Genomic DNA, 26,498 nt, shown 5'->3' on the forward strand with positions numbered 1-26,498 from the left:
CCAGGCCTTGCCTGAAGCTTGGCAACCCTATTTACAGAGGATGTGCCATCTGCCTCACAAGGCATTCTGAATGTCTCTCCCCAAATCCCATTCAAGCCCTTCCTGTTTCTTTGTTATTGCAAAATAGCACTTTTGAGGCAGAAACATGCCCTCCTACGGTTTTGTTGCACATATGCAAATACACGCAGAGAGACAGTTAGAACTGTATTTCGCACAGTGAGGTAGAAATTAAGGATGACACAGACATAGATATGGGTTTAATACATACGCCGGAGGCACAAAGACAACAAAAGCTATCACTCGAGCGCTCCCCTCAGCAACCCAAATGCCTCCCTGATAGGTAATGTTGTCCAACAAGGCCTAACAAACTGCACTGCAGCCAAAGAAACATCTCTTGGGGGATGCCAGATAGAGGCAGAGGGATTTTTCAGTCAATAGCACGAATTAGACTTTAATGCTTGTACTAAGAGGCTCAGCGCTCCGGATATCTGCTTCCATCAGTCGGATCTTGGCAGAAGCAACTACTGACAGGCCCGCTAAGTCTTGACAGCTATGAGTCATTTGAAACACACACACACACACACACACACACACACACACACACACACACACACACACACACACACACACACACACACACACACACACACACACACACACAAGCAGAATGCTTAAAAAAATTAAAATTGCTCTTCTCATCCCTGGCATTTCATAACATTTTGTTCTCTCTCGGCAAGCTCTTCAGCATCAAATTATTACACTTTTCTCCCCCTCCATCCTTGATGTTTTTAAAGTGCAGTCAGCCAACTGTATTTGCCGTTGGTCAAGGTCCCCAATTACATGCAATTACATGCCAAAAATTTGAAGGACTTAAAGAATCTTCAAAATTAACAAGGACCATCATTTTTTCTTTAACTCAGAGAGAGAGAGAGAGAGAGAGAGAGAGAGAGAGAGAGAGAGAGAGAGAGCAGGAAAGACATTACCTGTCTCAGGCAATTCCAGCGGCCTGCATGCTTCATTTTCAACACCTTCCTTAGGGGAAGACAGCAGCTTTCTCGCTAGCATCGCAGAAATAGGCTGGACGAATAGAGAAGTGAGGTTTGATCGGTTCTGTTTATAGCTTCCATCTTCAAGGGAAGAAAAAAGAGAAGGGAGACAGCAATTCAGTAAGTACCAGTGAAAACTTTCTAATTTCTGACATTTTGAACAATACACGTACAATGGAAATGTTAGGCTAGGAAAAGGGTGCCTCAGGTTCAAATCCCAATACTTTGTAACCTTGAGCCGGCCACCTCCTCTTAGTGTTGTTAGAACAAAATGGAGGAGTTCTCACTAGAATTGCCAGCTTTCAGGTGGGTCAGCCATAATGCTAGTAGAATAGGTGCACTCAAAAGGTAAAATCGATGTCACACTGCACTCAGTGAGTAAAGGTCTGTCAAAACCTCTTTGGGTCAGGATCCTTAAATCCTATAATAACATAAATCACTCTTATGTTCTTCTTTTTCAGATAACCATTTAAAATGAAGCAAATCAGAAGACTGAATACAATATTTTCCAATTAAAAGTAAAAGAGCAGCAGTGGCGTAGGAGGTTAAGAGCTCGTGTATCTAATCTGGAGGAACCGGGTTTGATTCCCAGCTCTGCCGCCTGAGCTCTCTCAGCCCCACCTACCTCACAGGTTGTTTGTTGTGAGGGGGGAAGGGCAAGGAGATTGTAAGCCCCTTTGAGTCTCCTACAGGAGAGAAAGGGGGGATATAAATCCAAACTCTTCTCCTTCTTCTTCGTCTCTTCTTCTGTTACTGTATTATTTTCAAATATTGTATCACAGACAATATAAAAGCCTCTCTCAATCCCTGGGATTCTCAATGAGTACAAATATGTTACTGTGTACTGCAAATTGCTTGCAACTAACCCATATAATATCAACTGACATACAAAATCATACAAGATAGAACAATATACCCTCCAAATAGGTTTATTATTTCGAGTAATCTTTCTTAAGCCCAAGTGCTGGAAATAACAAAAATAAACATTTAAAAGAGACCTTAGTATGATTATATCGTCTATATTGCAATCTGTCTTTAATTTTTTGTTGTTATTAATTATATTAATATTGGCTTCACAGGGGAGCAATAAAGTAGCCTGGAAAAACACTGGAGGTACATTTGCACAGACTTCTCTTTCCTACGTTGTTAGTCTCCCCATGTGGTTGTTAATATTGTGGTTGTTAATAACAGTTCTTATGCTATTTTCTACATGTTTATTAAATGATTTATATTTACTATTGTAGACAAATTATCCAGTCAAGCTTTGGGTGAACTTTTGGCATTAAACCACAATTATGTATTATGAGATGGGCCAAACAACTCTAGAAACCGTGGCATGGATAAGGGCTCTAAAATATTGGCTGCATATACATTTTCTAGTGGGATCCAATAGCTATATTCCCTCTCTGTTATCAGATCACTTTATTTCAGAATGGTATACATTGATCTTTAGAAAGGTTGAAGCTATTGGTTTCCCCCTTGGAATCACTCCTTATGCTCACAAAGGTGGAAGCCTTCAGACTAGTTAAGAATAGGCTCTTGGATCTTGATTTTCATAATTTGACTCTTGCTGCCAAGACAACCTGTTCTCCAACTACATTATTAATCCCATGCGAGCGTGGAATTATGGCAGCATATCTTCGTCTGCTGATTAATCCCACCCAGAGGAGAGCCTTGGCTACTGCAAGATGTAATGTGCTGCCATCAGCTCTGCTGGAGGGAAGATTTAAGAATATGGAACGTGCTAAAAGAGTTTGTTCATGTGATATGACTACGGTTGAAACACTTGACCATTCTTTGTTTCTATGCCCTAAATACAATAAGATACGCATGAAATACATGAATTCCATTTTCTTGCAATGTTCCCAGTGGCATGAGTGTTATAAGATACCCAATCTCCTGAACAGCTCTGATGTGCTCTTTTGTGAAACTGTTGCAAATTTTATACTGGAAATTAGTCATTTTAACTGTATTTCTTAACCTTGTTTTGTTTTAAAATTTTGTCCTGTTTTATATGCCAATAAAGGCTTGTGTCGTGTTGTTGTATTCTCAGGAAGTTGATAGGAGTAAAAGACTTGAGAAATCATTTGATATGTTCTTTTGGATGAAAAAGGTCTCTTTTTAAAAATGTTTCCCTCACAGCAGTGAGAGATCTGTCCACCCATCTGCACTTCTTCACCTGGTGAGATGACAAGCCCGGTGACAGGATGGCTTCAACACACTGGAAGCGGAAGCTGGAAGCGGCGCCAGCGGCGCAGCCTTCACACAGTCTGCGCCGCTCCCAAACGCTGCTTGCCTCCCGTTGCCTTCTGTCGTATTGTGGACCTTGGAGAATGAGGCCAGGGGGGCGTGTCTCCTGGCCTGCACAACGCGACAGAAAGTGACGGGAGGTAAGCAGCGTTTGGGAGGGCCGGGGGAGAAACGTCGGCTTCCACCCGGTGCCGTTCGCATGGCACCGAATGGAAGCCAGCATTTGCAAAAACCATTCGAAAACACCGTTTTGGCAGGAACTGAGCGCCGCTGCAGTGATTTGACGGCGGCGGCTGTGTGAACGGTCCCCGCCAAAATGGTGTTTTACTGGCCTGACGCCGCCGCTTTTGGCCCATGCAGAAAGGGCCTCAGATACATCCGGTTGGCTTTGACAGGAGCCAGAGCTTTTTTGGCCCTGGCTCCAGCCTGGTGGAACAAATTGCCAGCTGAGATTAAAACCCTGTGGGAGCTATCTTTGGCTCATTCCGCACATGCAGAATAATGCACTTTCAAACTGCTTTCAGTGCTCTTTGAAGCTGTGCGGAATAGCAAAATCCACTAGCAAACAGTTGTGAAAGTGGTTTGAAAACGCATTATTTTGCGTGTGCGGAAGGGGCCTTTGTACCACAGGGCTTGTAAAGCTTGATGGTTCCACCAGGCCTTTCCCAGCTAGCCAGCCGGTACCGACATCTCCTCACGACCTCTGGAGTGGGGACTGGAGCGGAAATGAGGAGTGGAAATGAGACAGTAGGGATTTATTCAAGTAGCCATCTATTTTATAAATTATCTTTCAATTGATTAGTACTGGAATGTAAACGGTAATGTTAACAGGCATTTTATAGTTTTAATGTTCAATGTTTATTCAAACGTTTTAATGTGTTTTATTCTGTCGTAACCCCTCTGGGAAAGGGCGGGATAAAAATGTGGTTAAATAAATAAATAGATTTTTTATCTTAATGATTTATGGGAACCTTTGGTGACCTTTCTAATTTCAGAAATAGTATTATAAAATGGCTTGGGCGTGACATTTTGTTACAGTTTTGATGGTTAGGTTCTGTCAGTCACGACCACTGATCATGTCACTGTTCATACGAAAGACTCAATCCTATTACACGCCATCCAATATATTCTGGTTTGTAACCTGTTCCTGCATATGATGAATGCCATTATTCTCACCCTTTTACCAGATTCTCTGGAACATCTAATAATGAATCAAGTGTTATTGTGGACTGAATGTTCAGAAAATGTTGGAATGTACAGAGAACGTCCTCTTGAGCATTTGACATCAACATTTGCAGAACTTCTGGAACGTGTCAGCTTCGGTACTATTTCAAACAAATGACAATACGATATACCAGATGGCATACTAATGATGAGGGGAAGAGAAGAGAGAGGCACACCTGCCGAGGCAGCTGAATGATCTTTGTCCTGTTTTCTTATCATAAGGTGTTTGTTGGTGCCCTGGGACATAACCTTTAACAATGTGGTTGCATTTGGGGTATGCTTCCATCCCCAACCAAATTCCCCATGTATCCAGGGATTAAAATGTTCCACAAAGTTGTTTTGCTACTGTTGCTGTTTTGGGAGTGTGCGTGGCGGGCTGTATTTTTCCTGATCACTTAAAAAAAACACCAGCTCCCTGAATCACTGTTTCTTTAGGAAACTTGTGGGGTAGAAAAATACTCTAAAGTCATATTTTTAGTACCCCTTGGGTACTAAGATGCATAGATTATTTGAGATTTACTTTCTACCCTGGTGCACTAAACAAAAAAGAAGTAGCTAAGTGCATAGTATAGTGTGGTGGTTAAGAGAGGTGGATTGTAATCTGGAGAAGCCAGTGATTCCCCACTTCTCCACATGAGTGGCAGCAGCCCCTTCCGCACACGCAAAATAATGCGTTTTCAAACCACTTTCACAACTGTTTGCAAGTGGATTTTGCCATTCCGCACAGCTTCAAAGAGCACTGAAAGCAGTTTGAAAGTGCATTATTCTGCATGTGCGGAATGAGCCGCAGACTCTTACTTAGTGCGTTGGGTTTGTTTTCCCCAATGCTCCACAAGAAGCCTCTTGAATTTACAAGCCCTTTTTGCACAAATCTATTAAAACGTTTTGAGGCAAGAGATAAAACATTTCCTCCATGGAGTTTCTGCATTGTTTTTTTTACCCTCAAATGTTTTATTTCAGGCTTTAAAATGTTTTTTTAATACTTTTTATTAGGTTAAAATAATTGAACAACATTACAGAAGGGTATATCGAAAGAAGAAAAATCAACATATTTCTTATTTCTCCTTATACATTCTTTCTTATCTCTCGAATTAGTTAAAATTAAAATAACTTTGTACGTGTCCCTAACTGAGGCCGTTTCCGCACGGCCCATTTATGACGGCCTGGGGGCGCCAAAAAAGGCGCCCCCAGGCCGCCGTTTCACACAAGCGCCCGCTAAGCTTAACTGGCGAGCAGCGGCGTATCTGAATGCGCTTCCACGCTCCCCCCAGAAGAGCGGCCTTTCAGAGCCGCCCTAAACAACAACCCTTTAAAGGGTTGTTGTTGGGGAGGGAGCGTCTTCCCCTGTGGCTACCAGTGCGAGATCAAGCGCCGCCGGCTGAAAGGAAGCTGTTCCCCCTCCTCCCCTTTGCTTACGGCAAAGTCCTCGCGTCGCCTGCCCGGGCGTCAAGAGGGCAGCATGGGCGGGTTGCGAAGCGCCCGCGAGGCTTAATGCAGGAGCATGACACCGTAAGTGGGAGGGAGGAGGGGGAACAGGCGGCTCCGTGCGGAGCTGCCTGCCGCCTGCCGGCCTCCGCTTCTCCCGTTCGCATGCTTGCATGCGAACGGGCTTGCGCCCCCACGCCGCCCGCACTCTTGGCGGCGTGGGGGCGCAAGGAGGCCGTGCGGAAACGGCCCGAGACTCTGCATAGTCCTTTCTTTTTTCTTTTATTTAAAAGCCGAGTCAAATCAGCTTCCGTGGCATGCTTCCGGGTCGGTAGTTGTCTGTAACTTCCTTCCTTCAACCCCGGGGTTGTCTTCTGGGGATTCCCCCCCCTTTTTATGTAGTTCTTATTTATCTCATATAAACAAATATAGAGAAGTAAAGAAAACACAAAGTCAGTGACTTATAAACTTGAATCAATAGGAATTCGCCTATGTTTTAAATGAATCCTTTTTTTAAAACGACTCCCCGGATGAAACATTTTGAAAAGGTCTTCAGTTGCCTTGCAATCTATTTACTATGTTTCCCACATTTTTCTGCTTCCCTGAACTTCCTCCTTGGCATCATTTGCTGAGCTCACTCAGTCCCCCCTTGCCAGTTTAGCTGCAGCATTATTTGTTTGTTCTTTTAATGGGGGGGGCAATCTTCAAAGCATTGAGTATATGAGGAGTATAGAATGTAGTCTGAGGCTATGAAGCACCGAAGTATCAATTCAACACAGAACTCAAAAAAGGAGGAGGAGGTGATCATGTAATGCTGGCCAGGAATCGTTTCGAGGGCGGGGGGGGGGGGCTGAAAATGTTTTAGAAATGTTTTACTGGATGTGTGTGGAAAGAGCCACAGTTCGCTCCAAACTCTTTCGGCCCATCCTACCTCACGAAGTGCCTGTTGTGGGGAGAGGAAAGGAAGTGGGGAGAGGAAAGGAAGTGTGGAGAGGAAAGGAAGACAAGGCTGTTTTGAGGTTCCTTAAAGGTAGAGAAAAGCAGGATATTAAAAAAAATCTTCCTTTTCTTTAAGTGGCTGCACTTTGGGGGTGATCTGGAAGGCCCAAGTTCAAATCTTCACTCATCCATTAATTCATTAATGCATGATTCTAGGTCAGTCACTCATTCATTAATGCACTCATTCATTAATGCATGATGCTAGGTCAGTCACACACCCTCAATATATTTCACATGGTTCTTGTGAGGCCAAAATGGAGGAATGGAAATGATGTAAGCTGCTTAGGGTCCCCAATTAGGGAGATAGGTGAAGTAGAAATGAAGTTAATTAATTAGATACTGGACAGGGAACAATATCCTAAGAGGAAAATATTCTAGTATCACTTAGGCCCTTTCTGCACGGGCCAAAAACAGTGCCCTAGGCACAGCAAAAACGCCGTCCCTAGGGAGCTGTTCGCTTGGGGGGCGCTGCTGCATCGCACGAAGCCACTGTTTCCCAACCTCTATCCTTAAGATGTTTTATTTCTGCTGGGTGCTTCTGCATGTTCCATATACTATATCCCTTTCTGACATCGTCATGTGGATGTCATCAGTTTGCTTCTACTGGTACGGTTGGGGAAATTAGAAATAGGATTACGTTGCAAAATAGGAAGCCATGTCCCTAGATTATGTGTTATGGGAAAGAGCAGGGATAACTCAGCAAGGTCATTTTTATTGCCAGTGGAAACTTCCATGTAATGTGTAATTCCTCTATAAGAAACATTCAGCATAAATATGCTTACCCTTAGTAGCAGTCCTGCAACATAAAGACAACTTCAATATGGCTTCTACATTATTGTGCAAAAAAGCCAAGTTCTATCAACACTGATAAAACCAACCATTTATAAACAAAGACTTAGAAAAAGGCCATCCTATCCCCCCTTTTTAATCTTTCAAATCCCTCCTATTATGCCCCAAAACAGCATTTTAATGATCTTCCCTTCTTTTTTAATTCTTCAGAAAAGGAAAAGTTTGACTCGATGCAGAACTGTAATTGTACTTCTTTGACTTTTAGCTACATGGCTAATAGAATTGTATTAGTTTTGAAATAACCGAACTGAATGGTTCATTAATTTTTCACCTTAAGCTTAATGGAAATTTGACAAACAGTTTTATGCCGTGAATAGACACTTCAAGGAGGACTGCGGCACCCTAGGAAATTACAAATTGCTACAGGAAAAAAAAGCGTACAGAACGTTTGCCTGGTTGAGAGTTTGGTCCCAACATTGCAAGTTCATAGCAGGCTCAGTACACTAATGGTTCTTTCCTCCCATTTATGAATTCCTGCTGGATTGCCCTGGTGATAAACATTTGTTTCTGTATTAACCCAGATGAAAGCGCAGCTCTACTTAGTGACAAAAATCATCTGCTTCAATGACAATAAATTGTAGCACAATTCTTCTATTTACCCTTAACGCAGAGAATAGAAGCAGACTGAACCTCTCATTTGTATTTGATCCCGCGAGGCATTACCATCGGTTTATTTCAGGACAGCAATTTCCAGTTTCTTTGCCAATTATTATGGCAAAAATCATCGTAATAAAAAGGAATATAATTTACTGTATATTCCGTCGACGATGTGCAATACTTTCCGGTTTTATTCCTAAGGAAGTTTTCACGTTCCAAATCACTGGGGCCATGTTGCAAATTTGGGACAATTTCTGCAGGGGCACAGATAATTGCTCTTGTATTATAATTACAATTAAACAAAACACATAAGCTGGAAAGGGGCATCACTGGGGGGTCAGTAAGGGAATTCCTTTCCATATCTTGCTGTTTTGGGAGTGTGCGCACATGCAAAATAATGCATTTTCAAACCACTTTCACAACTGTTTGCAAGTGGATTTTGCCATTCCGCACAGCTTCAAAGAGCATTGAAAGCAGTTTGAAAGTGTATTATTCTGCATGTGCGGAACGAGCCTTTATTTCATTTGTTGTTGGTTTCCCATATGTTTCTGCTGAGCACACACTCATTGATACAACAAGAAGAGTTTGGATTCATACCCCACCTTTCTCCCCTGTAAGGAGACTCAAGGTGGCTTACAGGATCCTTTTCCCTTCCTCTCCCTGCAACAGACACCTTGTGAGGTAGGTGGGGCTGAGAGAGTTCCGAAGAACTGTGACTAGCCCAAGGTCACCCAGCAGGAATGTAGGAGTGAGGGAACAAATCTGGCTCACCAGATAAGCCTCTGTCAATCAACTGGAAGAGTGGGGAATCAAACCCGGCTCTCCAGATGAGAATCCACCTGCTCGTAAGCATTACACCAGTACAAATAAGCAAATCTGATGTGACTGTATAGCATGGTGTATTGATGTGTATGTGCACATCAAACACTACACAAGAACACTTTTTAATGGTATTTTATTTAGAAACACTATTGCACATGCACACTGGTAAAACACAGCACAATAATATGCCATCAGTAGTTTGGAGAAGTGAAAAGGACACAAATACACAATTCTAATTTGTGGTGGAGGGAATGAGCCAGCGTGGTGTGGTGGTTAAGAGCGGTGGACTCTAATCTGGAGAATTAGGATTGATTCCTTACTCCTCCCCATGAGCAGCAGACTCTTATCTGATGGACCAGGTTTGTTTCCCCACTCCCGCACACGAGCAGAGGACTTTAATCTGGCGAACTGAATTTATTTCCCCGCTCTTACACATGACGCCTGCAGAGTGAGCTTGAGCTAGGCACATTCTTCGAAACTCTCTCAGCCCCACCTGCCTCACAAGGTGTCTGTTGTGGGAAAAGGAAGAGAAAAAGCCTTGAGTCTCTTTACAGGAGAGAAATAAATCCAAATCTTCTTCTTCCTGGAGCAGCTGTGGCATAGGAGGTTAAGAGCTTGTGTATCTAATCTGGAGGAATCGGGTTTGATTCCCAGCTCTGCTGCCTGAACTGTGGAGGCTTATCTGGGGAATTCAGATTAGCCTGTGCACTCCCACACATGCCAGCTGGGTGACCTTGGGCTAGTCACAGCTTCTGGGAGCTCTCTCAGCCCCACCTACCTCACAGGGTGTTTGTTGTGAGGGGGGAAGGGCAAGGAGATTGTAAGCCCCTTTGAGTCTCCTGCAGGAGAGAAAGGGGGGATATAAATCCAAACTCCTCCCCCTCCCTCTCCCCCCTCCCCCTCCCCCTCCCCCTCTTCTTCTTCTTCTTCTTCTTCTTCTTCTTCTTCTTCTTCTTCTTCTTCTTCTTCTTCTTCTTCTTCTTCTTCTTCTTCTTCTTCTTCTTCTTCTTCCTGAATAATTGAAACTGCAGACACCCTCCTAGTGCTTTATTGAATATTTGTGGTGGTAGTGGGGAATGATAAACATCATAGAATTCCTAGTTCATCAGTTCTACTTTGGAAATGAAACAGAACATCACAAGCTGGGAAGAAAACTAGATGAGAATAGGACTGCCAGCTCTGGGTTGGGAAATACCTGAAGATTTTTTGGGGGGGCGGGTGGAGCCTGTGTCGGGCAGGGTTTGGGGAGGGACCTCAGCAGGGTAAAATACCATAGAATCTGCCCCTCAAAGCAGTCATTTTCTCAGGGGAAACTTATCTCCGTTGTCTGGAGATCAATTCTAATTCTAAGAGATCTCCAGGCCCCACCCAGAGAATGGCATCCAAGATTAGAATAATTTAGACAGTCTCTAAGGTTGTCAACGCTAGGTTTTAAAAAAAAGTACCTGAAGGTTTGGAGGTTGGAGCCTGCGGAGGAGAGGGATCAACAGGTATAACGCCATAAAGGCCACCTGTCAGAGTTGCCACTTTCTCCAGATTGCAGTTGTCTGTGGTCGAATCCCCACTACCGTCTTAGACAGGTTTCAGAACACAAACTAACCAGGTTTGAGGAACGACCTCCCCATGGCTTGCGTGGCAGATTCCATTTCTGGCGCTCGTTCTCCCTGTTAATCTGCGTTCCGGCAGGACCTGGTTGCAAGTGGCATAGACCCCATTAACACAGTTCAGAGCTGATCTGAGGGGAGGGATGAGGGTTGAAACCCTGACTCGTTTCCCGCCCTGGAGTGTGACACAGAATTTGGGCAACCAATCAGCACTGCGATGCACATGCAGCCTTTCCTTGGTTTCATTTCCGCTTTTGCAATTGGCCAGCAGAAGGGGATGCAAGGGGATGCAAACATTAAACAGTCAAACACATAACTTTGAATCATCATGGTTTACACAGATAACGATTAACTGTTTGCACAGTTAACCAGTTAAACGTTAAACTTTTACACGCTGGTTTTTTTGATCACACCCCTACAATGTACGTTTCCGCAGTGGGAAAAGGTCCCGCCCCATCAAGGCACGCCAGCCAATCGGGAGACTGGTGCAGCGAGCTCGCCTGGTAGTGGGGATTGCTAAGAGTTCTGCAACCGGATGTGTCTGCTGTGTGCTCGCTGGGGTGGGGAGGGAGAAACTCTGATGAAGAGAACACAGTTTCACAAGGAACAGGTTTGGATCTGCGTGCAAATTTCAAGTGGGGATTCAACCTGTAATACCAGCACATCTCCTTGCCCCACTTGAAGGCTGGCAACCTTAATAAACTGATGCTACTGTTCATAACTCTGCCAAAATTTGGAGCTGGTAGGAATAAAGAGGAAAGGTGACAGTGCCTGAAGGCAGAAGGGTAACAGGTAACAAACCGTACTGCGCGGATGAGGCTGTAACCACCTGAGAAATCTGCTGAACTTTCAAGGAAGCGACTGACTTGATGAACAGAGAGTGGGAGGTGATTTCAGCACGGCAGAAGGAAGGAGTGTAGGAGTGGGTGGCGGGAACAGCTGAGTTTGCTTGCAGTAAAGAGCAAAATGGGAAAACCTGCAAGGAGGAAGTGGAAGGCTCCGGTGTTCTGTTTTCTGGCTTTTATTTCCCCAAACCTGTCAAGCATCGTGGCACTTTGCCAAGGCACTGCCTGCTGCAGGGAGGAACTTCTGTTATTGACACACAAATGTAAATAAATTGCGGAATTTTTTTGTCATTTCAAAGGACAAGGTTTTAGCACTGCATCAGCCACTGAAGGACACTTGCGAGGCTGTTTTTTAGGGTTTCCCTCTGGCTCCATTTCTATTCTACTTGTGTCTGAGGAAAGGAGCACTGACTCTAGAGAACTTATATCCTGCAACTCTTGGGCTCATTCCGCACATGCAGAATAATGCACTTTCAAACTGCTTTCAATGCTCTTTGAAGCTGTGCGGAATGGCAAAATCCACTTGCAAACAGTTGTGAAAGTGGTTTGAAAACGCATTATTTTGCATGTGCGGAAGGGGCCTTGGTCTCTAAGGAGCTACTGTTCTTAAATCTATCAAAAAAAAAAAAACCAAGGAGGGGGGAAAATGTCTTCCTTCATTCTAAAGGCTTTCTACCCCTCCCTATTTTCTCTCCTTTTAGTTGCATGATTCATTGGTTTTATGGAGTGAATTGGAGAGTGTTGAAGAATAGGGTTATGATCTTATACTGTGATCTTATACAGAATCGTTTGAGTCTAAAATCGGTCAGCTTAGAACTGGATTGAATCTGCAGAATACTGCGCATGAGAATGTAAATTGGGAATAAAGAAGTTCCTTATTCAAAACCTGCCTTTTCCATATGGCAAAGTGTATTCAGCCTCACTTTGCTAGGGGTCATGACTAAGTGGCAGTGCACCTGCATAACAAAAAGTCACCGGTTCAATTCCTAACATCTCCAGATAAAAGTATCTGGTAGGACAGTAGTTCTCAACCTGGGGGTCAGGACCCCTTTGGGGGGCGAACGACCCTTTCACAGGGGTCGCCTAAGACTCTCTGCATCAGTGTTCTCCATTGTAAAATGGATAAATGTTAGGGTTGGGGGCAGAAGTGGGATCCAACCAGTTCTCATCACTTCTCTAGAAGTGGTTAACTAATTTTTTCTGAGTGCCGAGATGGGGTTACTAAAGCAACCTTCCTGCCCAATAGGGACTGGAGGTGCGTGCGTGCGGCGCCGCCACCGTTTGAATCCCACCACCATTGGAACCTGTTATTAAAAAATTTGGATCCCACCACTGGTTGGGGGTCACCACAATATGAGGAACTGTATTAAAGGGTCGCAGCATTAGGAAGGTTGAGAACCACTGTGGTAGGAGGTACTGAACTGTGAAAAACCTCAATCTGAGACCCAGTCTAAGTAGACAATACTGATCCTGATGGACCAACGGCCTGATTCAGAATGAGGCAGTTCTGTGTGTGTTCGCTTTTCCCCTCTCAGGAGAGTCAGTGTAGTGCTTAACAGCAGGTGGACTCTAATCTGGAGAACCGGGTTTGATTCCTGCCTCCACATGAGTGGCAGACTCTTATCTAGTGAACCAGATTTGTTTCCCCACTCCTACATTTCTGCTGGGTGACCTTGGGCTAGTCACAGTTCTCTCAGAACTCTCTCACCCTCACTTACCTCACAAGGTATCCGCTGTGGGAAGAGGAAGGGAAAGGACTTTGTAAGCTGTCTTGAGTCTCCTTACAGGAGAGAAAGGGGCGTATAAATCCAACCTCCCCTTCTTCTTCTGTTTTACCACCTCCAGACAGCTGTAATATCGGGGTTATAATATTGAACTACCAGCCCTGCTTTGCTCCCAAGATCTGACAGGATTAGACTAACCACTCTGCCTTGCCTTTGCAATTAAGATTTAGCTTTGTTGTATACCATTTCACCCTCTCTTTTATATATATATGATTACACACATTTTGAGGAAGGACAAAAAGAAACATCCAGTGGACATAATTTCAAAGAATCCTGAGAGAAAAACAGTTTGTTGGAAGCGATCCCGGCCTAATTTCCTTGGCTTATTCACTCGAGTTCTATCTACCCATGACTTTGCCTCCTGTACGTCTTCTTGTATTTGTTATTATTCCTGAAAGGAAATCATTGCTGTTTCAAAAAGGGAATATTTTTTTCTGTGCGGTTTGCGTACGGCGGCAAATTTGTCAGACACAGTTCCAATCCAAAATGTAGTTAATTTCTCCAAGGAGATGCTCAGCAGATGGCAGTAAAAAGTGGAAGAGAGGGGGTTGTTTTATTAATCTTTCACAAGCTGAATGCTAACTAAATAACAAACAGTTATCAGCAAAGAAGACATACAGGTTTGTTTCGATTTTTTTTTCTCCTTTTTAAACTGTGCGTGACAATGCTTTGCAAAGCTCATCACCGGAGCAGAGAAGAGTGACTGGTTTTGCAAAGCAACAGTCGATTAGAGTACACACTCATCGAACAGATGGAAATAGACTTCATATTAGCAATCGTGTTTCCCAAAACTGATTTTCTGATTAACTGAATGCAGGGGCAAGTGGATGAAGAAAATGATCGGAGGGCCGGCGGATAGAAGAGAAAAGGAAGAAGAGAAGAGTTTGGATTCATACTCCACTTTTCTCAACTGATAGGAGTCTCAAAGTGACTGAGAAAGCCTTACATAAGAACATAAGAACTAGCCTGCTGGATCAGACCAGAGTCCATCCAGTCCAGCACTCTGCTACTCGCAGTGGCCCACCAGGTGCCTTTGGGAGCTCACGTGCAGGATGGGAAAGCAATGGCCTTCTGCTGCTGCTGCTCCTGAGCACCTGGTCTGCTAAGGCATTTGCAATCTCAGATCAAGGAGGATCAAGATTGGTAGCCATAGATCGACTTCTCCGCCATAAATCTGTCCAAGCCCCTTTTTAAAGCTATCCAGGTTAGTGGCCATCACCACCTCCTGTGGCAGCATATTCCAAACACCAATCACACGTTGCGTGAAGAAGTGTTTCCTTTTATTAGTCCTAATTCTTCCCCCCAGCATTTTCAATGAATGCCCCCTGGTTCTAGTATTGTGAGAAAGAGAGAAAAATTTCTCTCTGTCAACATTTTCTAGCCCATGCATAATTTTATAGACTTCAATCATATCCCCCCTCAGACGTCTCCTCTCCAAACTAAAGAGTCCCAAGAGTCCCTTCCCTTCCTCTCCCCACAACAGACACCTTGTTCTCAATGGCTGAGCAAGGAAGGCATGGTCCACAGAATGAAAAGCAGTAGATAGATGTATGTGCACCCATAGGAGTGTGCTGGGGGACTGGGTATCACGTGTCAAGGCTTTGTAACGTCCATTTGTAAGAATCGTAAAAGTTCATCTTCTGATGAAGATGTTCTGATCCTGAAAACTCATCTTGCTTTGGATATTGTGTTATGATCAGTTCTGAGCGACACTTTTGACAGTTCAAGTAAAAGCTTAAAGGAAGCTGGAAATCTATGTCTTTTGAACTACTGTTCACGAACCCTGATTAAGACCTTCTCCAGTCAAATTGAAGATATACAAGCAGCAGGATTAATCAATGATCCACTTCCTCTTCACGGCATATCAGCTCGGGTTTGTTTTGTTGTTTAAAGCTTATATTGTGTTTTCCTTGTTTTGTTTGAAGAACTCCTCTTGGCGATTCACACAGTCCAAGGAATTATTTTCATTCCGATGAACCCGAAGTGGCTCTGCAAAAACCCATTCAAATGAACTTGCTCCAAAACAGGATGTTCAGTACTACTCTATATTTTGTCAGATTGTATCTATGATTTGTTATAAGTCTATGCCATGTTCAGCAATGGCTTTACGATTAATTCTTTCAAGGTTCTAGAAAACTGGCCCCGAACCAGAGATATATTTATAATCCCACTGAGTGGAAGACATATCTGTTCTCTTGCTGATTAAACCAACGGGGAAGGATCAAGTGTACAGGATATGGCCTTCATAACCTATCTACTTCCAGGGAAACAGCTCAGCAGAGGAATCTGAAACTGCCAGATCATAACTTTCATCTAAACTGGAATTCAAGCTGAAACAGACCATAAATGTTCGATTTGAAAAGCAGTAGGCACAGAGTTGTCATTTTTTAAGGGCAACTCTGGGTATGAAAAGTACCCCAAAAGTTTTAAACAATTTGACTTCTTCAGTCGACTTCATGGACCTTCAAATGTGCTCTATATAGTATTCTGTCTGGCCCACTCTAAGTCTTCTTCCACCATTGCTCTAGACCTTCCCCAAATCTGCCTCAGTTCTGCCAGTTCCCTAGTATACCAAAGGACACATGTTCTAACATACATGGGGAAAGGAAATAGAGAGTGACCCTGTCAATGATCTCTATGAGTCTGGTAGTCAAAGCCTCCAAAGATAGTTGGCAACAAAACTTCTAAACACCCACAGAACATTCTAGAAACCAAAAGGATCCATAAGTCTCTGGGATGAACCAGAGAAAGGGGTCTGCCACTTAAATAAAAGGAGAGGTTAAAGTCAACCAGTTCTTCAAAAGACAATGATCTGACTACAACAGTCTCATTTCGAGCAAGAGTTGTGACATCCAGGCTGGGAAATTCCTAGAGCTTTGGGGAAGCTCAGTAGGGTCATAATGCCACAAAGGTCTATCCTCCAAAGCAGCCATTTTCTCCAGGGGAACTGATCTTTGTTGACTGGAGATTAATGGTAATTCCAAGAGATCTCAAAGCTTGACCTGAAGGTTGGCCACCCTATGTTCAGCCCTTGAATGAGACTACCAGAAATCTGCTTGGTACAGAAGAGGAGATCTACTCATGGCCTTTCTAATGTACTGGACCCAAAAGAACAGTGCCGTGGTGGCTATGAAGTCCTTGACCAGACAAGGCAGCTCTCATGGAGAGGTTTTGAGTCCCACAATTACAATCAGTCTGGGGTCTTCAGCACTACACCAACCTATTGATGAGCAATGTGGACAGTAGCTAAATAGAATACTAAACCTGTTCTTGGAATTCAGCACAAGGCACACAAGTCAAAACTGCTCACTGTCTGTAATGGGTATCTTTGGAAGGAGAAAAAAAATCAGAGGATTGAAACAACACATGCACACACACATTAACCATCCTTCAATATAACTTTCCTCACCCTGGCTGATTGGATCAGACTACAAGAAGTTCTGAAGGAGAACAAAGATGATATGGTATGTACTCTTTCTTCCTGTTCTGAGGTTCTGACAAGTTAGTCATCCTCAAACACAGTTGCACCACCAGGGTAAAGAGGCAAGTCCAACAGTCTTCAACTTGACAGTGGGTTAGATTTCAGGTGATTGGAATCAGCCCACGAAAACTTCAAGCACCTTCCAGCTCCTCAGGAAGCAACCTCATTGGCTGAAGATGCCCCTCACCTGACAAGTTTATGTCTGCAGGTGCCACTTCAAATGTCAAGTCACACCTGCAGGTGAAGAGCGTCACCCTAAAACGTAATTAGCTCCAAATATCTCCAATGCTCAAGCTATTCAGCCTAAGCACCCAAAACTCAACTCTAAGTACCCAGCACTTAAATCCTAGCACCCTCCTTTGACTCCCCTCCAGAGAACAGGAAATATCCTTTCTCCTTTGCTCTCTTAGCATGGTTAGAGGGCTTGATCTCCCCAACAAAAGAGGCCCTCGCCCAACACTCAGTGTTCAGTGTGTCTGGATTTCTGGTTTGCCACACTGTTATGCCCAGTACTTCTAAGCCTGCCTTTAAATTCAGTTGTGTTTTGTGCCATCTGCTTTCTACCCTGCTTCTTTGGAGCCCAATGCAGGTAGCTGGACTCTGTTTAATGGACCTAAAGCCACTTCAGAATCTGGTACAGTATCACCCCCCCGCCTAAGAATTCCCCCAATTCTTCTGCTATTCCCAACTTATCCTCTCAGCACTGCTTATATCCTAGGATTGTGTGTGTGTGTTCTCTGTGTGTGTTCTGCTTTGATTATTGTGTGCTTGTGACTCCCTATTATCCCAGAATAAACTTGGTAAACTTTATTTTGTCTCCTGTGGATTTCTTGTAAAAGCTGATCTTGATGTACATAGGCAAACAAGGTCTTGAGCTTGCCCAACCTTTCGTTAAGTCTGGAATCTGCTCTCACTAATTCCCCACACTACAAGGGACAGACTCCCGCCATTTTGGGTAACAATTAATCAAGAAAAACAGGAGACTCAAAAGGGCTTGCATGGGGCAGCTCATTCCCTACCCCCACTATTTCCTTGTTTCCTTCCCTGAAAACTCCCACCCTCTCCCCTTTCCTGTTTCTTTATCTCCTTTCCACCCTTAAGCCAACCCACCTTTATCTATCCCTCCATCTTCATTTTTCCTTGCTTCCCTCTCCCTGGGAGCCTGTCTCAGGGAAAATTCTGGCAGAGATGTGTGGTTCCAGTTGCTGAACTGGGTTGGACCCAGCTATGTGATGGGGAACCTGCAAAAACTTGCCAGAGGCACCTCTTTCCTTCTGTTCTTCCCAGACACAAACAAACCTACCTTTTATCTGCCTCCATCTTCAGCTATATATGTATTCATTTATACCTCATCTTTCTTCACCATGAAGATCCTAAGAGGGCAACAATGTTCTCCCCTTCTCCATGTTATCCTTACAGCAACCCTGTAAGGACACCCTGTGAGGTCGGCTACATAGAGAATGAGCGACTGGCCCAAGGTCACCTAATGAGTTTCCACGGAGAATGGGGATTCAAACCTGGGTCTTTTAGATTCTGATCTGAAACCCTTAACTTCTATATCCTGGGGACTTTGGGGGAATGGCTACTTTTGAACACAACCAAGCAGCTGGGCCTGGATGAATTATACAAGTCATATGATCGCAAGATATCCTATGGTTATAACCAGACCTGATGCCAATGAGCCCTCCCTCAAAGGCCAAAAAAGTCCTTAAAAGGGCTCTGGCCCCTCCCCCTGCCTTTTACTGCCAGAAACCAAGATTTGATGGCTGACAATATTGTTGTGGCTGCCCAGCAACTCCTACAATGTCTTAAAGGTACAGGTGTTGCTTGTACTGTTTGGGTGTGAGTTAACCCCACAGTATTGTTGCTGTTGTTTTAATTTCAGATCATTTAGCAAAACTGGGGCTTTTCTCAGAAAAGTAAGAAAGAGCTGTCTTGACTATGGCACCTATTTCTGGATTTAAGTACTCACAGGTGGGACCATGCTGAAAATTAGATGAGTTAATTATAGAATCTCTTTCCCTGGAGGTATTCTAAAAAGAAATTGACAATATGTGGAGTTCCAACCTGCCAATGGATGATAGGTTGTAATCAGGGGAGCTGGGAAGATATCTATGATGATCTACATCTAAAGAATCCTAAGAACTTAATGCATGTGGTATATAAGGAGAAGAGACCTTTGATGAACCAGAGGAACCCACTGTACATTCCTGATAAGAAAGAAAATGTGAGCCAGCTGGGTATAGAAACAAGTAGCTTCCTTTGCGGCTCTGGTAGCTGCCAAAACCTACGACACATGAATCCTAACACCTCTAAAGCTGGCACTAGATTATGTTCAAGCAGGCAATCTTAGGTGCCCATAATAATGAGATTTATTATTATTAAAAATAATAAAAAAACTTAGAATATACTGCAAGGAGATGAAATGGAAATAGAAAATCTCTAAGAAAACACTGATTGTGACAGCTTTAGGATAGCAATTATTTTGTTTATAGCATGCAGTAAACACTGCAGGGATTCAGAATCTCACAAACAGTGTCAGCTTTGCAGATAGCACAAAAGAAACTTGCATAGTCTACCAACGGTACAATGCCCACATCCTATGGTGTAAGTGTGTTGGGGGGACCATATAATTTATTTCTCTATATTGATGTGAAAGGCACATAAATTCTCCTTTATGATGTCCTTATGGCCATACCCTGGCATTACACTTGTAATCAATTTCCCAGTTGTACCAAAACATGTGATTTATCCCATTCCCAGCCGCAGCTATGTCAGAAGAACATTAAGAACAACCGTCCTGGGTCAAATCCTAGATCTGGCTAGAAGTACCGAGTTGCAAGGGATGCCGTAGGTTACCTCGGCCAGCTCCTTACTACAACACAGAAGATTCTGGAAGACATTTCTTTTTAGATTCTCCACATTCAGGTAACTCTTCCAGTGCTTCAGTATTTGCAAAGCAACTTTGAAACCTGCCACAAAGGCCCAGTGCACTAGAGAAGTTTTAGGGGCTTCTACAAGGATGTTCAATTTAATTAATGCAGGGCTCTGGCTATTAGCAAAATCTGATTATGGAACTGAAAGTTTCATGGCAAACATGTTCGGAAGGCAAGCATGTTGTTCTCAAAAGCCATAATCACTCATAAGATGATCCTTGGATGTCCTCATGTTAACTCCATCCAACTAGAGCAGCATAAATAACAGATTTGTGGCTGTCCTGTAGTTCTGGTGATGGAGTTTCATGACATTTTGCATTTCAATGGTGAAACTAATCAGTTAATTAAAGAACTTGCGGGGGGTGGGGTGGGGGAGGTAACCCTAATACTATTATTATTTTATTATTTACTAGAGTACCTGGCCACGTGTTGCTGTGGCTGAACGTGGAGGCGTGGGCTGCTCCTGGTGTGCAGGTCACTTGGGGAGGTGTGGAGGGCACGGTGGAAGTGAGAAGGCCTGGGCCCACCTGGACTTTTGTGGAGGGGGGGTTATGTGGGGCCTAGGTTGCTGGCGCTGCTGCTGCAGGACCCCACTTACCACTTGCTGTGGGGCAGTGGGGTGACATGGTATGAGTGTAAAACAGTGAAGGTCTGCTGGAACCGCAACTCATATGCAGCCTGCAGAGTAGCTCAGTTTCCCTGGAGAGTTGGGCTTTATGGCAGAACATTCCACAGATATCACCCTACTGGGCAAAGACCCCCTTCCCTGGCACGCCTTGTGAAAAGGGTTGCTTGGCAAACTGAATATATGGAACCTGCCAGCCCTATCCAAAGGATGATACCTGTAAAAGTCATCCCTGATTCCCGAGGTGTTATCGGGGGGGGGGGGTGCCTCTTCCTTAAGCTTGTGAAACCTGGCTGGGAGGGTGGCTGGCAACCTCCCATGGGGCCTACTGCTCTACTGGAAGCTCAATTCATTTCCATCTTGCAGAGTACATGAGTCTGTGTGGCTGCTGGGGGGAGGTTGGTGTATCTGGCAGCACATTCCCGCTGTCTAAATCTTTCCTTCCTCGGGGGCCTGAATCCCCTGGGCTGCTTTTCTCCCTTGGAGGTGGAAATCAGTGTTGGTCCAGAGGGCCAGCAGTAGGGCGATCCTGGGGGCGTCCCTGCATAGTGCAGGGCACGGCAAGAGCTGTCTGGGTGGGCTGCGCCTCCCGGTGGGCCAGGGAAAGCACGGGGCAGGGGAGGGAGGGTGGGGAAGGTGGCCAGTGGCGGCATTGATGGGTCAGTGCCGCTGGAGGTGGTGGTGGAGTGTGCGGGAGGGTGGGCACGGCTCGTGCTGGTGGGTGAGTAGCGGGCCGGGGAGCTGTCGGGGCAGCCGCTGTTGGGGAGCTTCACATGGGGCCTGTTCGGCAAGGAAGAAGTGGTGGTGGCAGCAGCAGCAGGGGTGAGATGGGGTGGGGCTGTTGCGCAGTGAGTGGGGCACAGGAGGTTGGGGGGAGTCTGTATATGGGCCGCAGATGGAAGAGCAGGAGGTGGTTTGAGGGGAGAGAGACCGGTCTCAGGCGTGTGGCTCAGCAAGGGTAGAAGCGGAAAGGTGGGGGCTCCCAGCGGTTGGGTGGCGAAGTGAGGGGCAGTGGATGGGGCGGGCGCGTTAGGAGATTATTGCACCCTGAAGGCAAGGTTGAGCATGTCTCGCGCATTGTGAAGAATGGAAGTGGAGGGTGAGAATTGGTGGCAGGTCCGCACGAGGCGGCGAGTTTGCCTGAGAATTGGGTGGTAGTGGAAGGCGTTCGGAGAATGTGAAGCGGTGGGCATCTTGCATAGCCGCTCGGCCATTTTAATGGAAATTTGGGTTTTGCGTGGCACAGGAGTGGTCCCACAGTGGGGGAAGGAACTAAGAACACGGAAGGAGGCATGTTGGATGGCGTGTGAAAATGTCACGCCGTTTGGTCCAGCTGTTTGGGAGGTGACAACAAACTCACGGTTAGCTTTATATATGGAGCAGCCACAGGTAATAGCAACTTGGTGTAGGGGATACCTGCCCAAATGGAGGTTTTTCAGCTTTAGTAGGGGAGTAAGCTTGAGTGCCAAGAAACAACAGCTTCATTTTGGAAAAAGAAGCCAAAATAACAGATGTTTCAGTATTCTCTCCTTTAAAGAGAAGTAAGCCCAGGCAGAATTGCACATTTTTTCCTCCAAAGAGAGCCAAACCCTAAGCAGCAAAAAGATGAAGTGTAATGTTTTAAAGTAGGAGCTGATCTTTTAACAGCAGAGGTTACAAATGTGATGATGCAGAGATTGGAACAATAAGAGCAATTTTATATGAATAACAGCAGACAATGCAGCAAATCACACATAATTTATCATTGAAACGGAAGGGGATCAAATATTTAACCCTTAAAATAAACCTTACTGTATCTGTGTTTTATGTGAAAACTTAGTATCCACTCTCCCTCAGGCAAGCTATATAATCAGCCAATAAATATATATACTAATGAATTGCAAAACATGTCAAAAGAGACCGCTGATACAAAGGAAATAAGCTGAAATAAAATAAGGAACACATACGGACTTTCCAAACATAAAAGAAACAATGAACTCCCAGTTAGTGTCAAAGGGACCTTAGACTTATTGGCACATATGGAAGCACAGTCACAGGTAGAAAACGTATCTACAAATTTAGAACAAGGAATGCTATGTTATTATAACTAATGTATATCATTTCCTGAAAAAAAAAACCCTACAGAAATTTGTCTTTTATGACTCATGAAATTCTACATATGGTATACCCATTTATTAAAATATTTAAATTCTACTTCTCTGTGAGGTTCAGAGCCACTTATACAACATCGTAAAAACCTTACAATTTGAAAGCAAAGAAATAAAACCGCTGATATCCCCTATCCTGCAAAAGAGGCCTATAGATTATACTCCATTAAGAGTAATGGAGATAAAATGATCATAGATAGGGTCTTGTGGGGGATGCTCTCATTAGAACTTTGCTGTAGACAGGAATGAGCACCTGGGCATATCTAGATTTTTGAAAAAGAGACTGTATGCTTCTTTTCCTCTATTACCCTTAAATTGGGGTGCAGTTGCAAATAGATCTTTCATCTCATTTGGTTGGGCTTTGAAAATGACCAAAGAAAGCATACCCATGCTGTTTTACATGACCCAATGAAAAGGACAATAAAGACAGAAAAATAAAAGCAGAACGTTTTGAAACATTTTTTTAAAATGTTGTAAACAAGGTTTTTAAAAGTTTGTTTTTTAAGTTCTTCAATTAATATAATCACTTTTGCTTCTTTTCGATTTCTTATACTGTCACTGTTGTTGGTTCCAGCTGATCTTATTTATTCTGCTATGGTTGATGATTCATTTATTTCATGACTTTTTTAATGCCTATATGCAATTGATCCCCCAAAATATATCAAAGATGTTTTGATTTTAATGGACACAAATCAGTGTGAAAGCAGAGAAACTGAGGGTGGGGGGAACACTCACATGTTCATTTCTTACTGTGCAGAAATGAAGTTGAAATTCTGTTCAAACCAGCAGGGTTTTCAAAATTCCACCAATCCTTATCCTGGACTCAACTTTCTGTCTCTATCTTTCCTGCTTTGCATAGATCCCCATCAATATATATACCTTGCCACTCATGGAGTTTCCAGCAATATTTAAAACAATGTTACGGGAATAGCATGCTCTTAATTTTAGGACTGTGCAATATTAAAGTCAAAGCAATTTTTATGATACATCAGGATTAATCAAGTTATAGTGGAGGCCTGTTGATGCTGCTGTACCAAAATGAATCTCAGACTAATTTTAAAATAATTGGCACTGGGTTGGGGGGTGGGGGGGGGAGGGTTGCCAACAAAAACACATGCGACCTGTGACCTGCGAAATTAGTTACTAACCTGAATAATAAGTAATGCACTGCTAGAGTAGTTAAAGTAAAAAAGATCCCCCAGCGTTCATTTGCCATGATAGATATTTTTGCAATGTTTTATTAGGGCTATGTTGAACCACCTGTCTCAATAAAAAACATGGCTAACAGATTATGGCCAACAGACTATAATCAACATATTGTAAGGCTTGATTTTTTTTTAAATATTCAACTCAGACACCCTTTGGCATTTTGGAAGGATACCCCCTCGCTCAAAATCAAAAGCTCTTATCCTATAGATACCTATAGAAGCAATGGCCAATGATGATCTTGCCAAGATTTAGACCCTAAGGAATCATTTGGAGGGATTCAACTACCACCCACCTCTGATGAAAGAGTGGAAATATGAAAGGACCAGCCACACACATGAAGGCAGCCTTTTATACCAATAGCCCACAGTGGGTCAAGTAACACACGTGTACTCAGAAAAGCTTCCAAAAGTGACCCTAGGCATTCTAATAGCCCCATCCATGGGAGCAAAATGGCTTGAGAGAGTGGCTTGGGCTTGCACTAGAAGAAGAAGAAGAAGAGTTTAGATTTATATCCCCCCTTTCTCTCCTGCAGGAGACTCAAAGGGGCTGACAATCTCCTTGCCCTTCCCCCCTCACAACAAACACCCTGTGAGGTTGGTGGGGCTGAGAGAGCTCAGAAGAACTGTGACTAGCCCAAGGTCACCCAGCTGGCGTGTGTGGGAGTGCCCAGGCTAATCTGAATTCCCCAGATAAGCCTCCACAGCTCAGGTGGCAGAGCAGGGAATCAAACCCGGTTCCTCCAGATTAGATACACGAGCTCTTAACCTCCTACGCCACTGCTGCTCCACTAGTGTGTTTGCCCTGCCCAGGGCAGTTACCCTGGCAGAGGAGGCAAACGCACCAGCAGCCACCCAGCCCTGTCAAAACCTGGAAGTCTGGATCACAGTGACACTTTGCTGACATTCCAGTTGGATGCCAGTGGTGGTGGGGGGCAGATCTGGACATTCACAAGGTTGGAGCCAACATTAGTTAGTTCTCTTCCAGGGCTTAGGACTGAGAGCTATAAACCCTATAGAGCCGTGGTGGTGAACCTTTGGCACTCCAGATGTTAAGAACTACAATTCCCATCAGCCCCTGCCAACTGGCCATGTTGGCAGGGGCTGATGGGAATTGTAGTCCATAACATCTGGAGTGCCAAAGGTTCACCACCACGGCTCTATAGGGTTTTTCAATGGCGGTGGAGGAGGGGGTGCTCCCCACGCTGCTGGAAAGTCCTTTTGAAGGCAGCGAGGTGGTTCCACAGCAGAGCCATGCCCCACTGCCAAGGGCTTTGAATAGGGCTGCCTGTCACTTGAGTTCCAAGGACATAGAAGACTTTAGCTTTTAGAATTGTGCTGCCAATCAAGCTTGCTTGGTGATCCAAACAACTAGAAGGGCTGCATTGCGTGGTGCAGGAATATTTCTTCTAGGACTGTTTTCATTCATTTAAAAGATTTCTATTCTGCCTTTCAGCCCAATCAGTGATCTAGTCAGATCTCAGAAAGAGAAGAAAAAATGGGCCTTCTGCTATGAAATATTAAGGAGAGAAGAGTTTGGATGTATGCCTCATTTTTCTCAGCCCTAAGGAGTCCCAAAGTAGCTCACAAACTCCTTCCCTTCCTCTCCCCGTAACCGACACCATATGAAATTGGTGGAGCGAAGAGAGTTCTGAGCGAACTGTGGCTAGCCCAAGATCACCCAGCACGCTTTATGAGAAGGAATGGGGAATCAAACCCGGATTTCCAGAAGCTAAGCAGGGTCAGCACTGGTCAGCCTTTCAATGGGAGACAGCCAAAGAATATAGGGGTCATTATATCGAGGAAGGCAAAGCACCACTGTTAGTCTCTTGTCTTGAAGACCCTACTTGAAAGCACTTTACACATACAGTGGATTATTCTGCACAGGCTACATAGAATGGATTCAGGGGTGTGAAAAAAAAACCATTATGGGGAGAAGTTCTCACAGAACTTGCCCCCAAATACTTCTAACCCATTGTATTTGACTGAACCTGGGTTAAATGAAAGTCACTAAATTAGCAACTTTCCCCCTTTAACCCGGGTTTCAGGCACTTCACGTTTGCCTGTGTGAACTATGGCAAACGGGAAGCATTCTATTTCTCCTGCTCCCATCCCCCATTACAGTGGATGCTCCAGGTAGTCACAGTTTGAGTGGATTCTCTAGGTCAGTGATGGCGAACCTATGGCACGGGTGCCAGAGGTGGCACTCAGAGCCCTCTCTGTGGGCACGTGCAAACAGAGTTCATCATATGGGGGGGAATTGCCCCCCCATCTAGGCTGGCCTGGGCCACTGGGCTCAAATATTAGCATTAAACCTAAGACCTAGTTTTGGGGAAGCAGTGTAGGTAACCCTGTAAATTGCTGTTAAAGCCCACTGATTTTCATGCAAAGAACTAAAGTGCAATCCTTTACCTGGGAGTAAGCTCGGTTGCTGGCAATGGGGCTTGCTTCTGAGCAAACCCTCCTAGGGCCGTGATTCACCCGTTAGAAGAGTTGCATGGTTGCTTCAAAGCAAAGCCAACAACTACCACCAAGCTCCTAACCAACCGTTTTTTTCTAAACTAAAACCTCCATATTCAAGTTAAATTGCCATATTGGCACTTTGCGATAAACAAGTGGGTTTTGGGTTGCAATTTGGGCACTCAGTCTCGAAAAGGTT

The 26,498-nt window shown here is 44.3% G+C and overlaps 1 protein-coding gene across 1 annotated transcript in view; it reads right to left on the reverse strand.

Annotated features, from left to right (window-relative positions):
* Window positions 1-26,498, reverse strand: part of NAALADL2 (N-acetylated alpha-linked acidic dipeptidase like 2) — a 530,968-nt gene that overhangs the window by 245,771 nt on the left and 258,699 nt on the right. Inside the window, exon 5 of the mRNA XM_048504877.1 lies at window positions 984-1,127. Coding sequence (XP_048360834.1) covers window positions 984-1,127 — 144 coding nt within the window. The remainder of the gene's footprint in view (window positions 1-983; window positions 1,128-26,498) is intronic.

The sequence above is a fragment of the Sphaerodactylus townsendi genome, linkage group LG08, assembly GCF_021028975.2.
Source record: "Sphaerodactylus townsendi isolate TG3544 linkage group LG08, MPM_Stown_v2.3, whole genome shotgun sequence".
NCBI classification, from domain to species: Eukaryota; Metazoa; Chordata; class Lepidosauria; order Squamata; family Sphaerodactylidae; genus Sphaerodactylus; species Sphaerodactylus townsendi.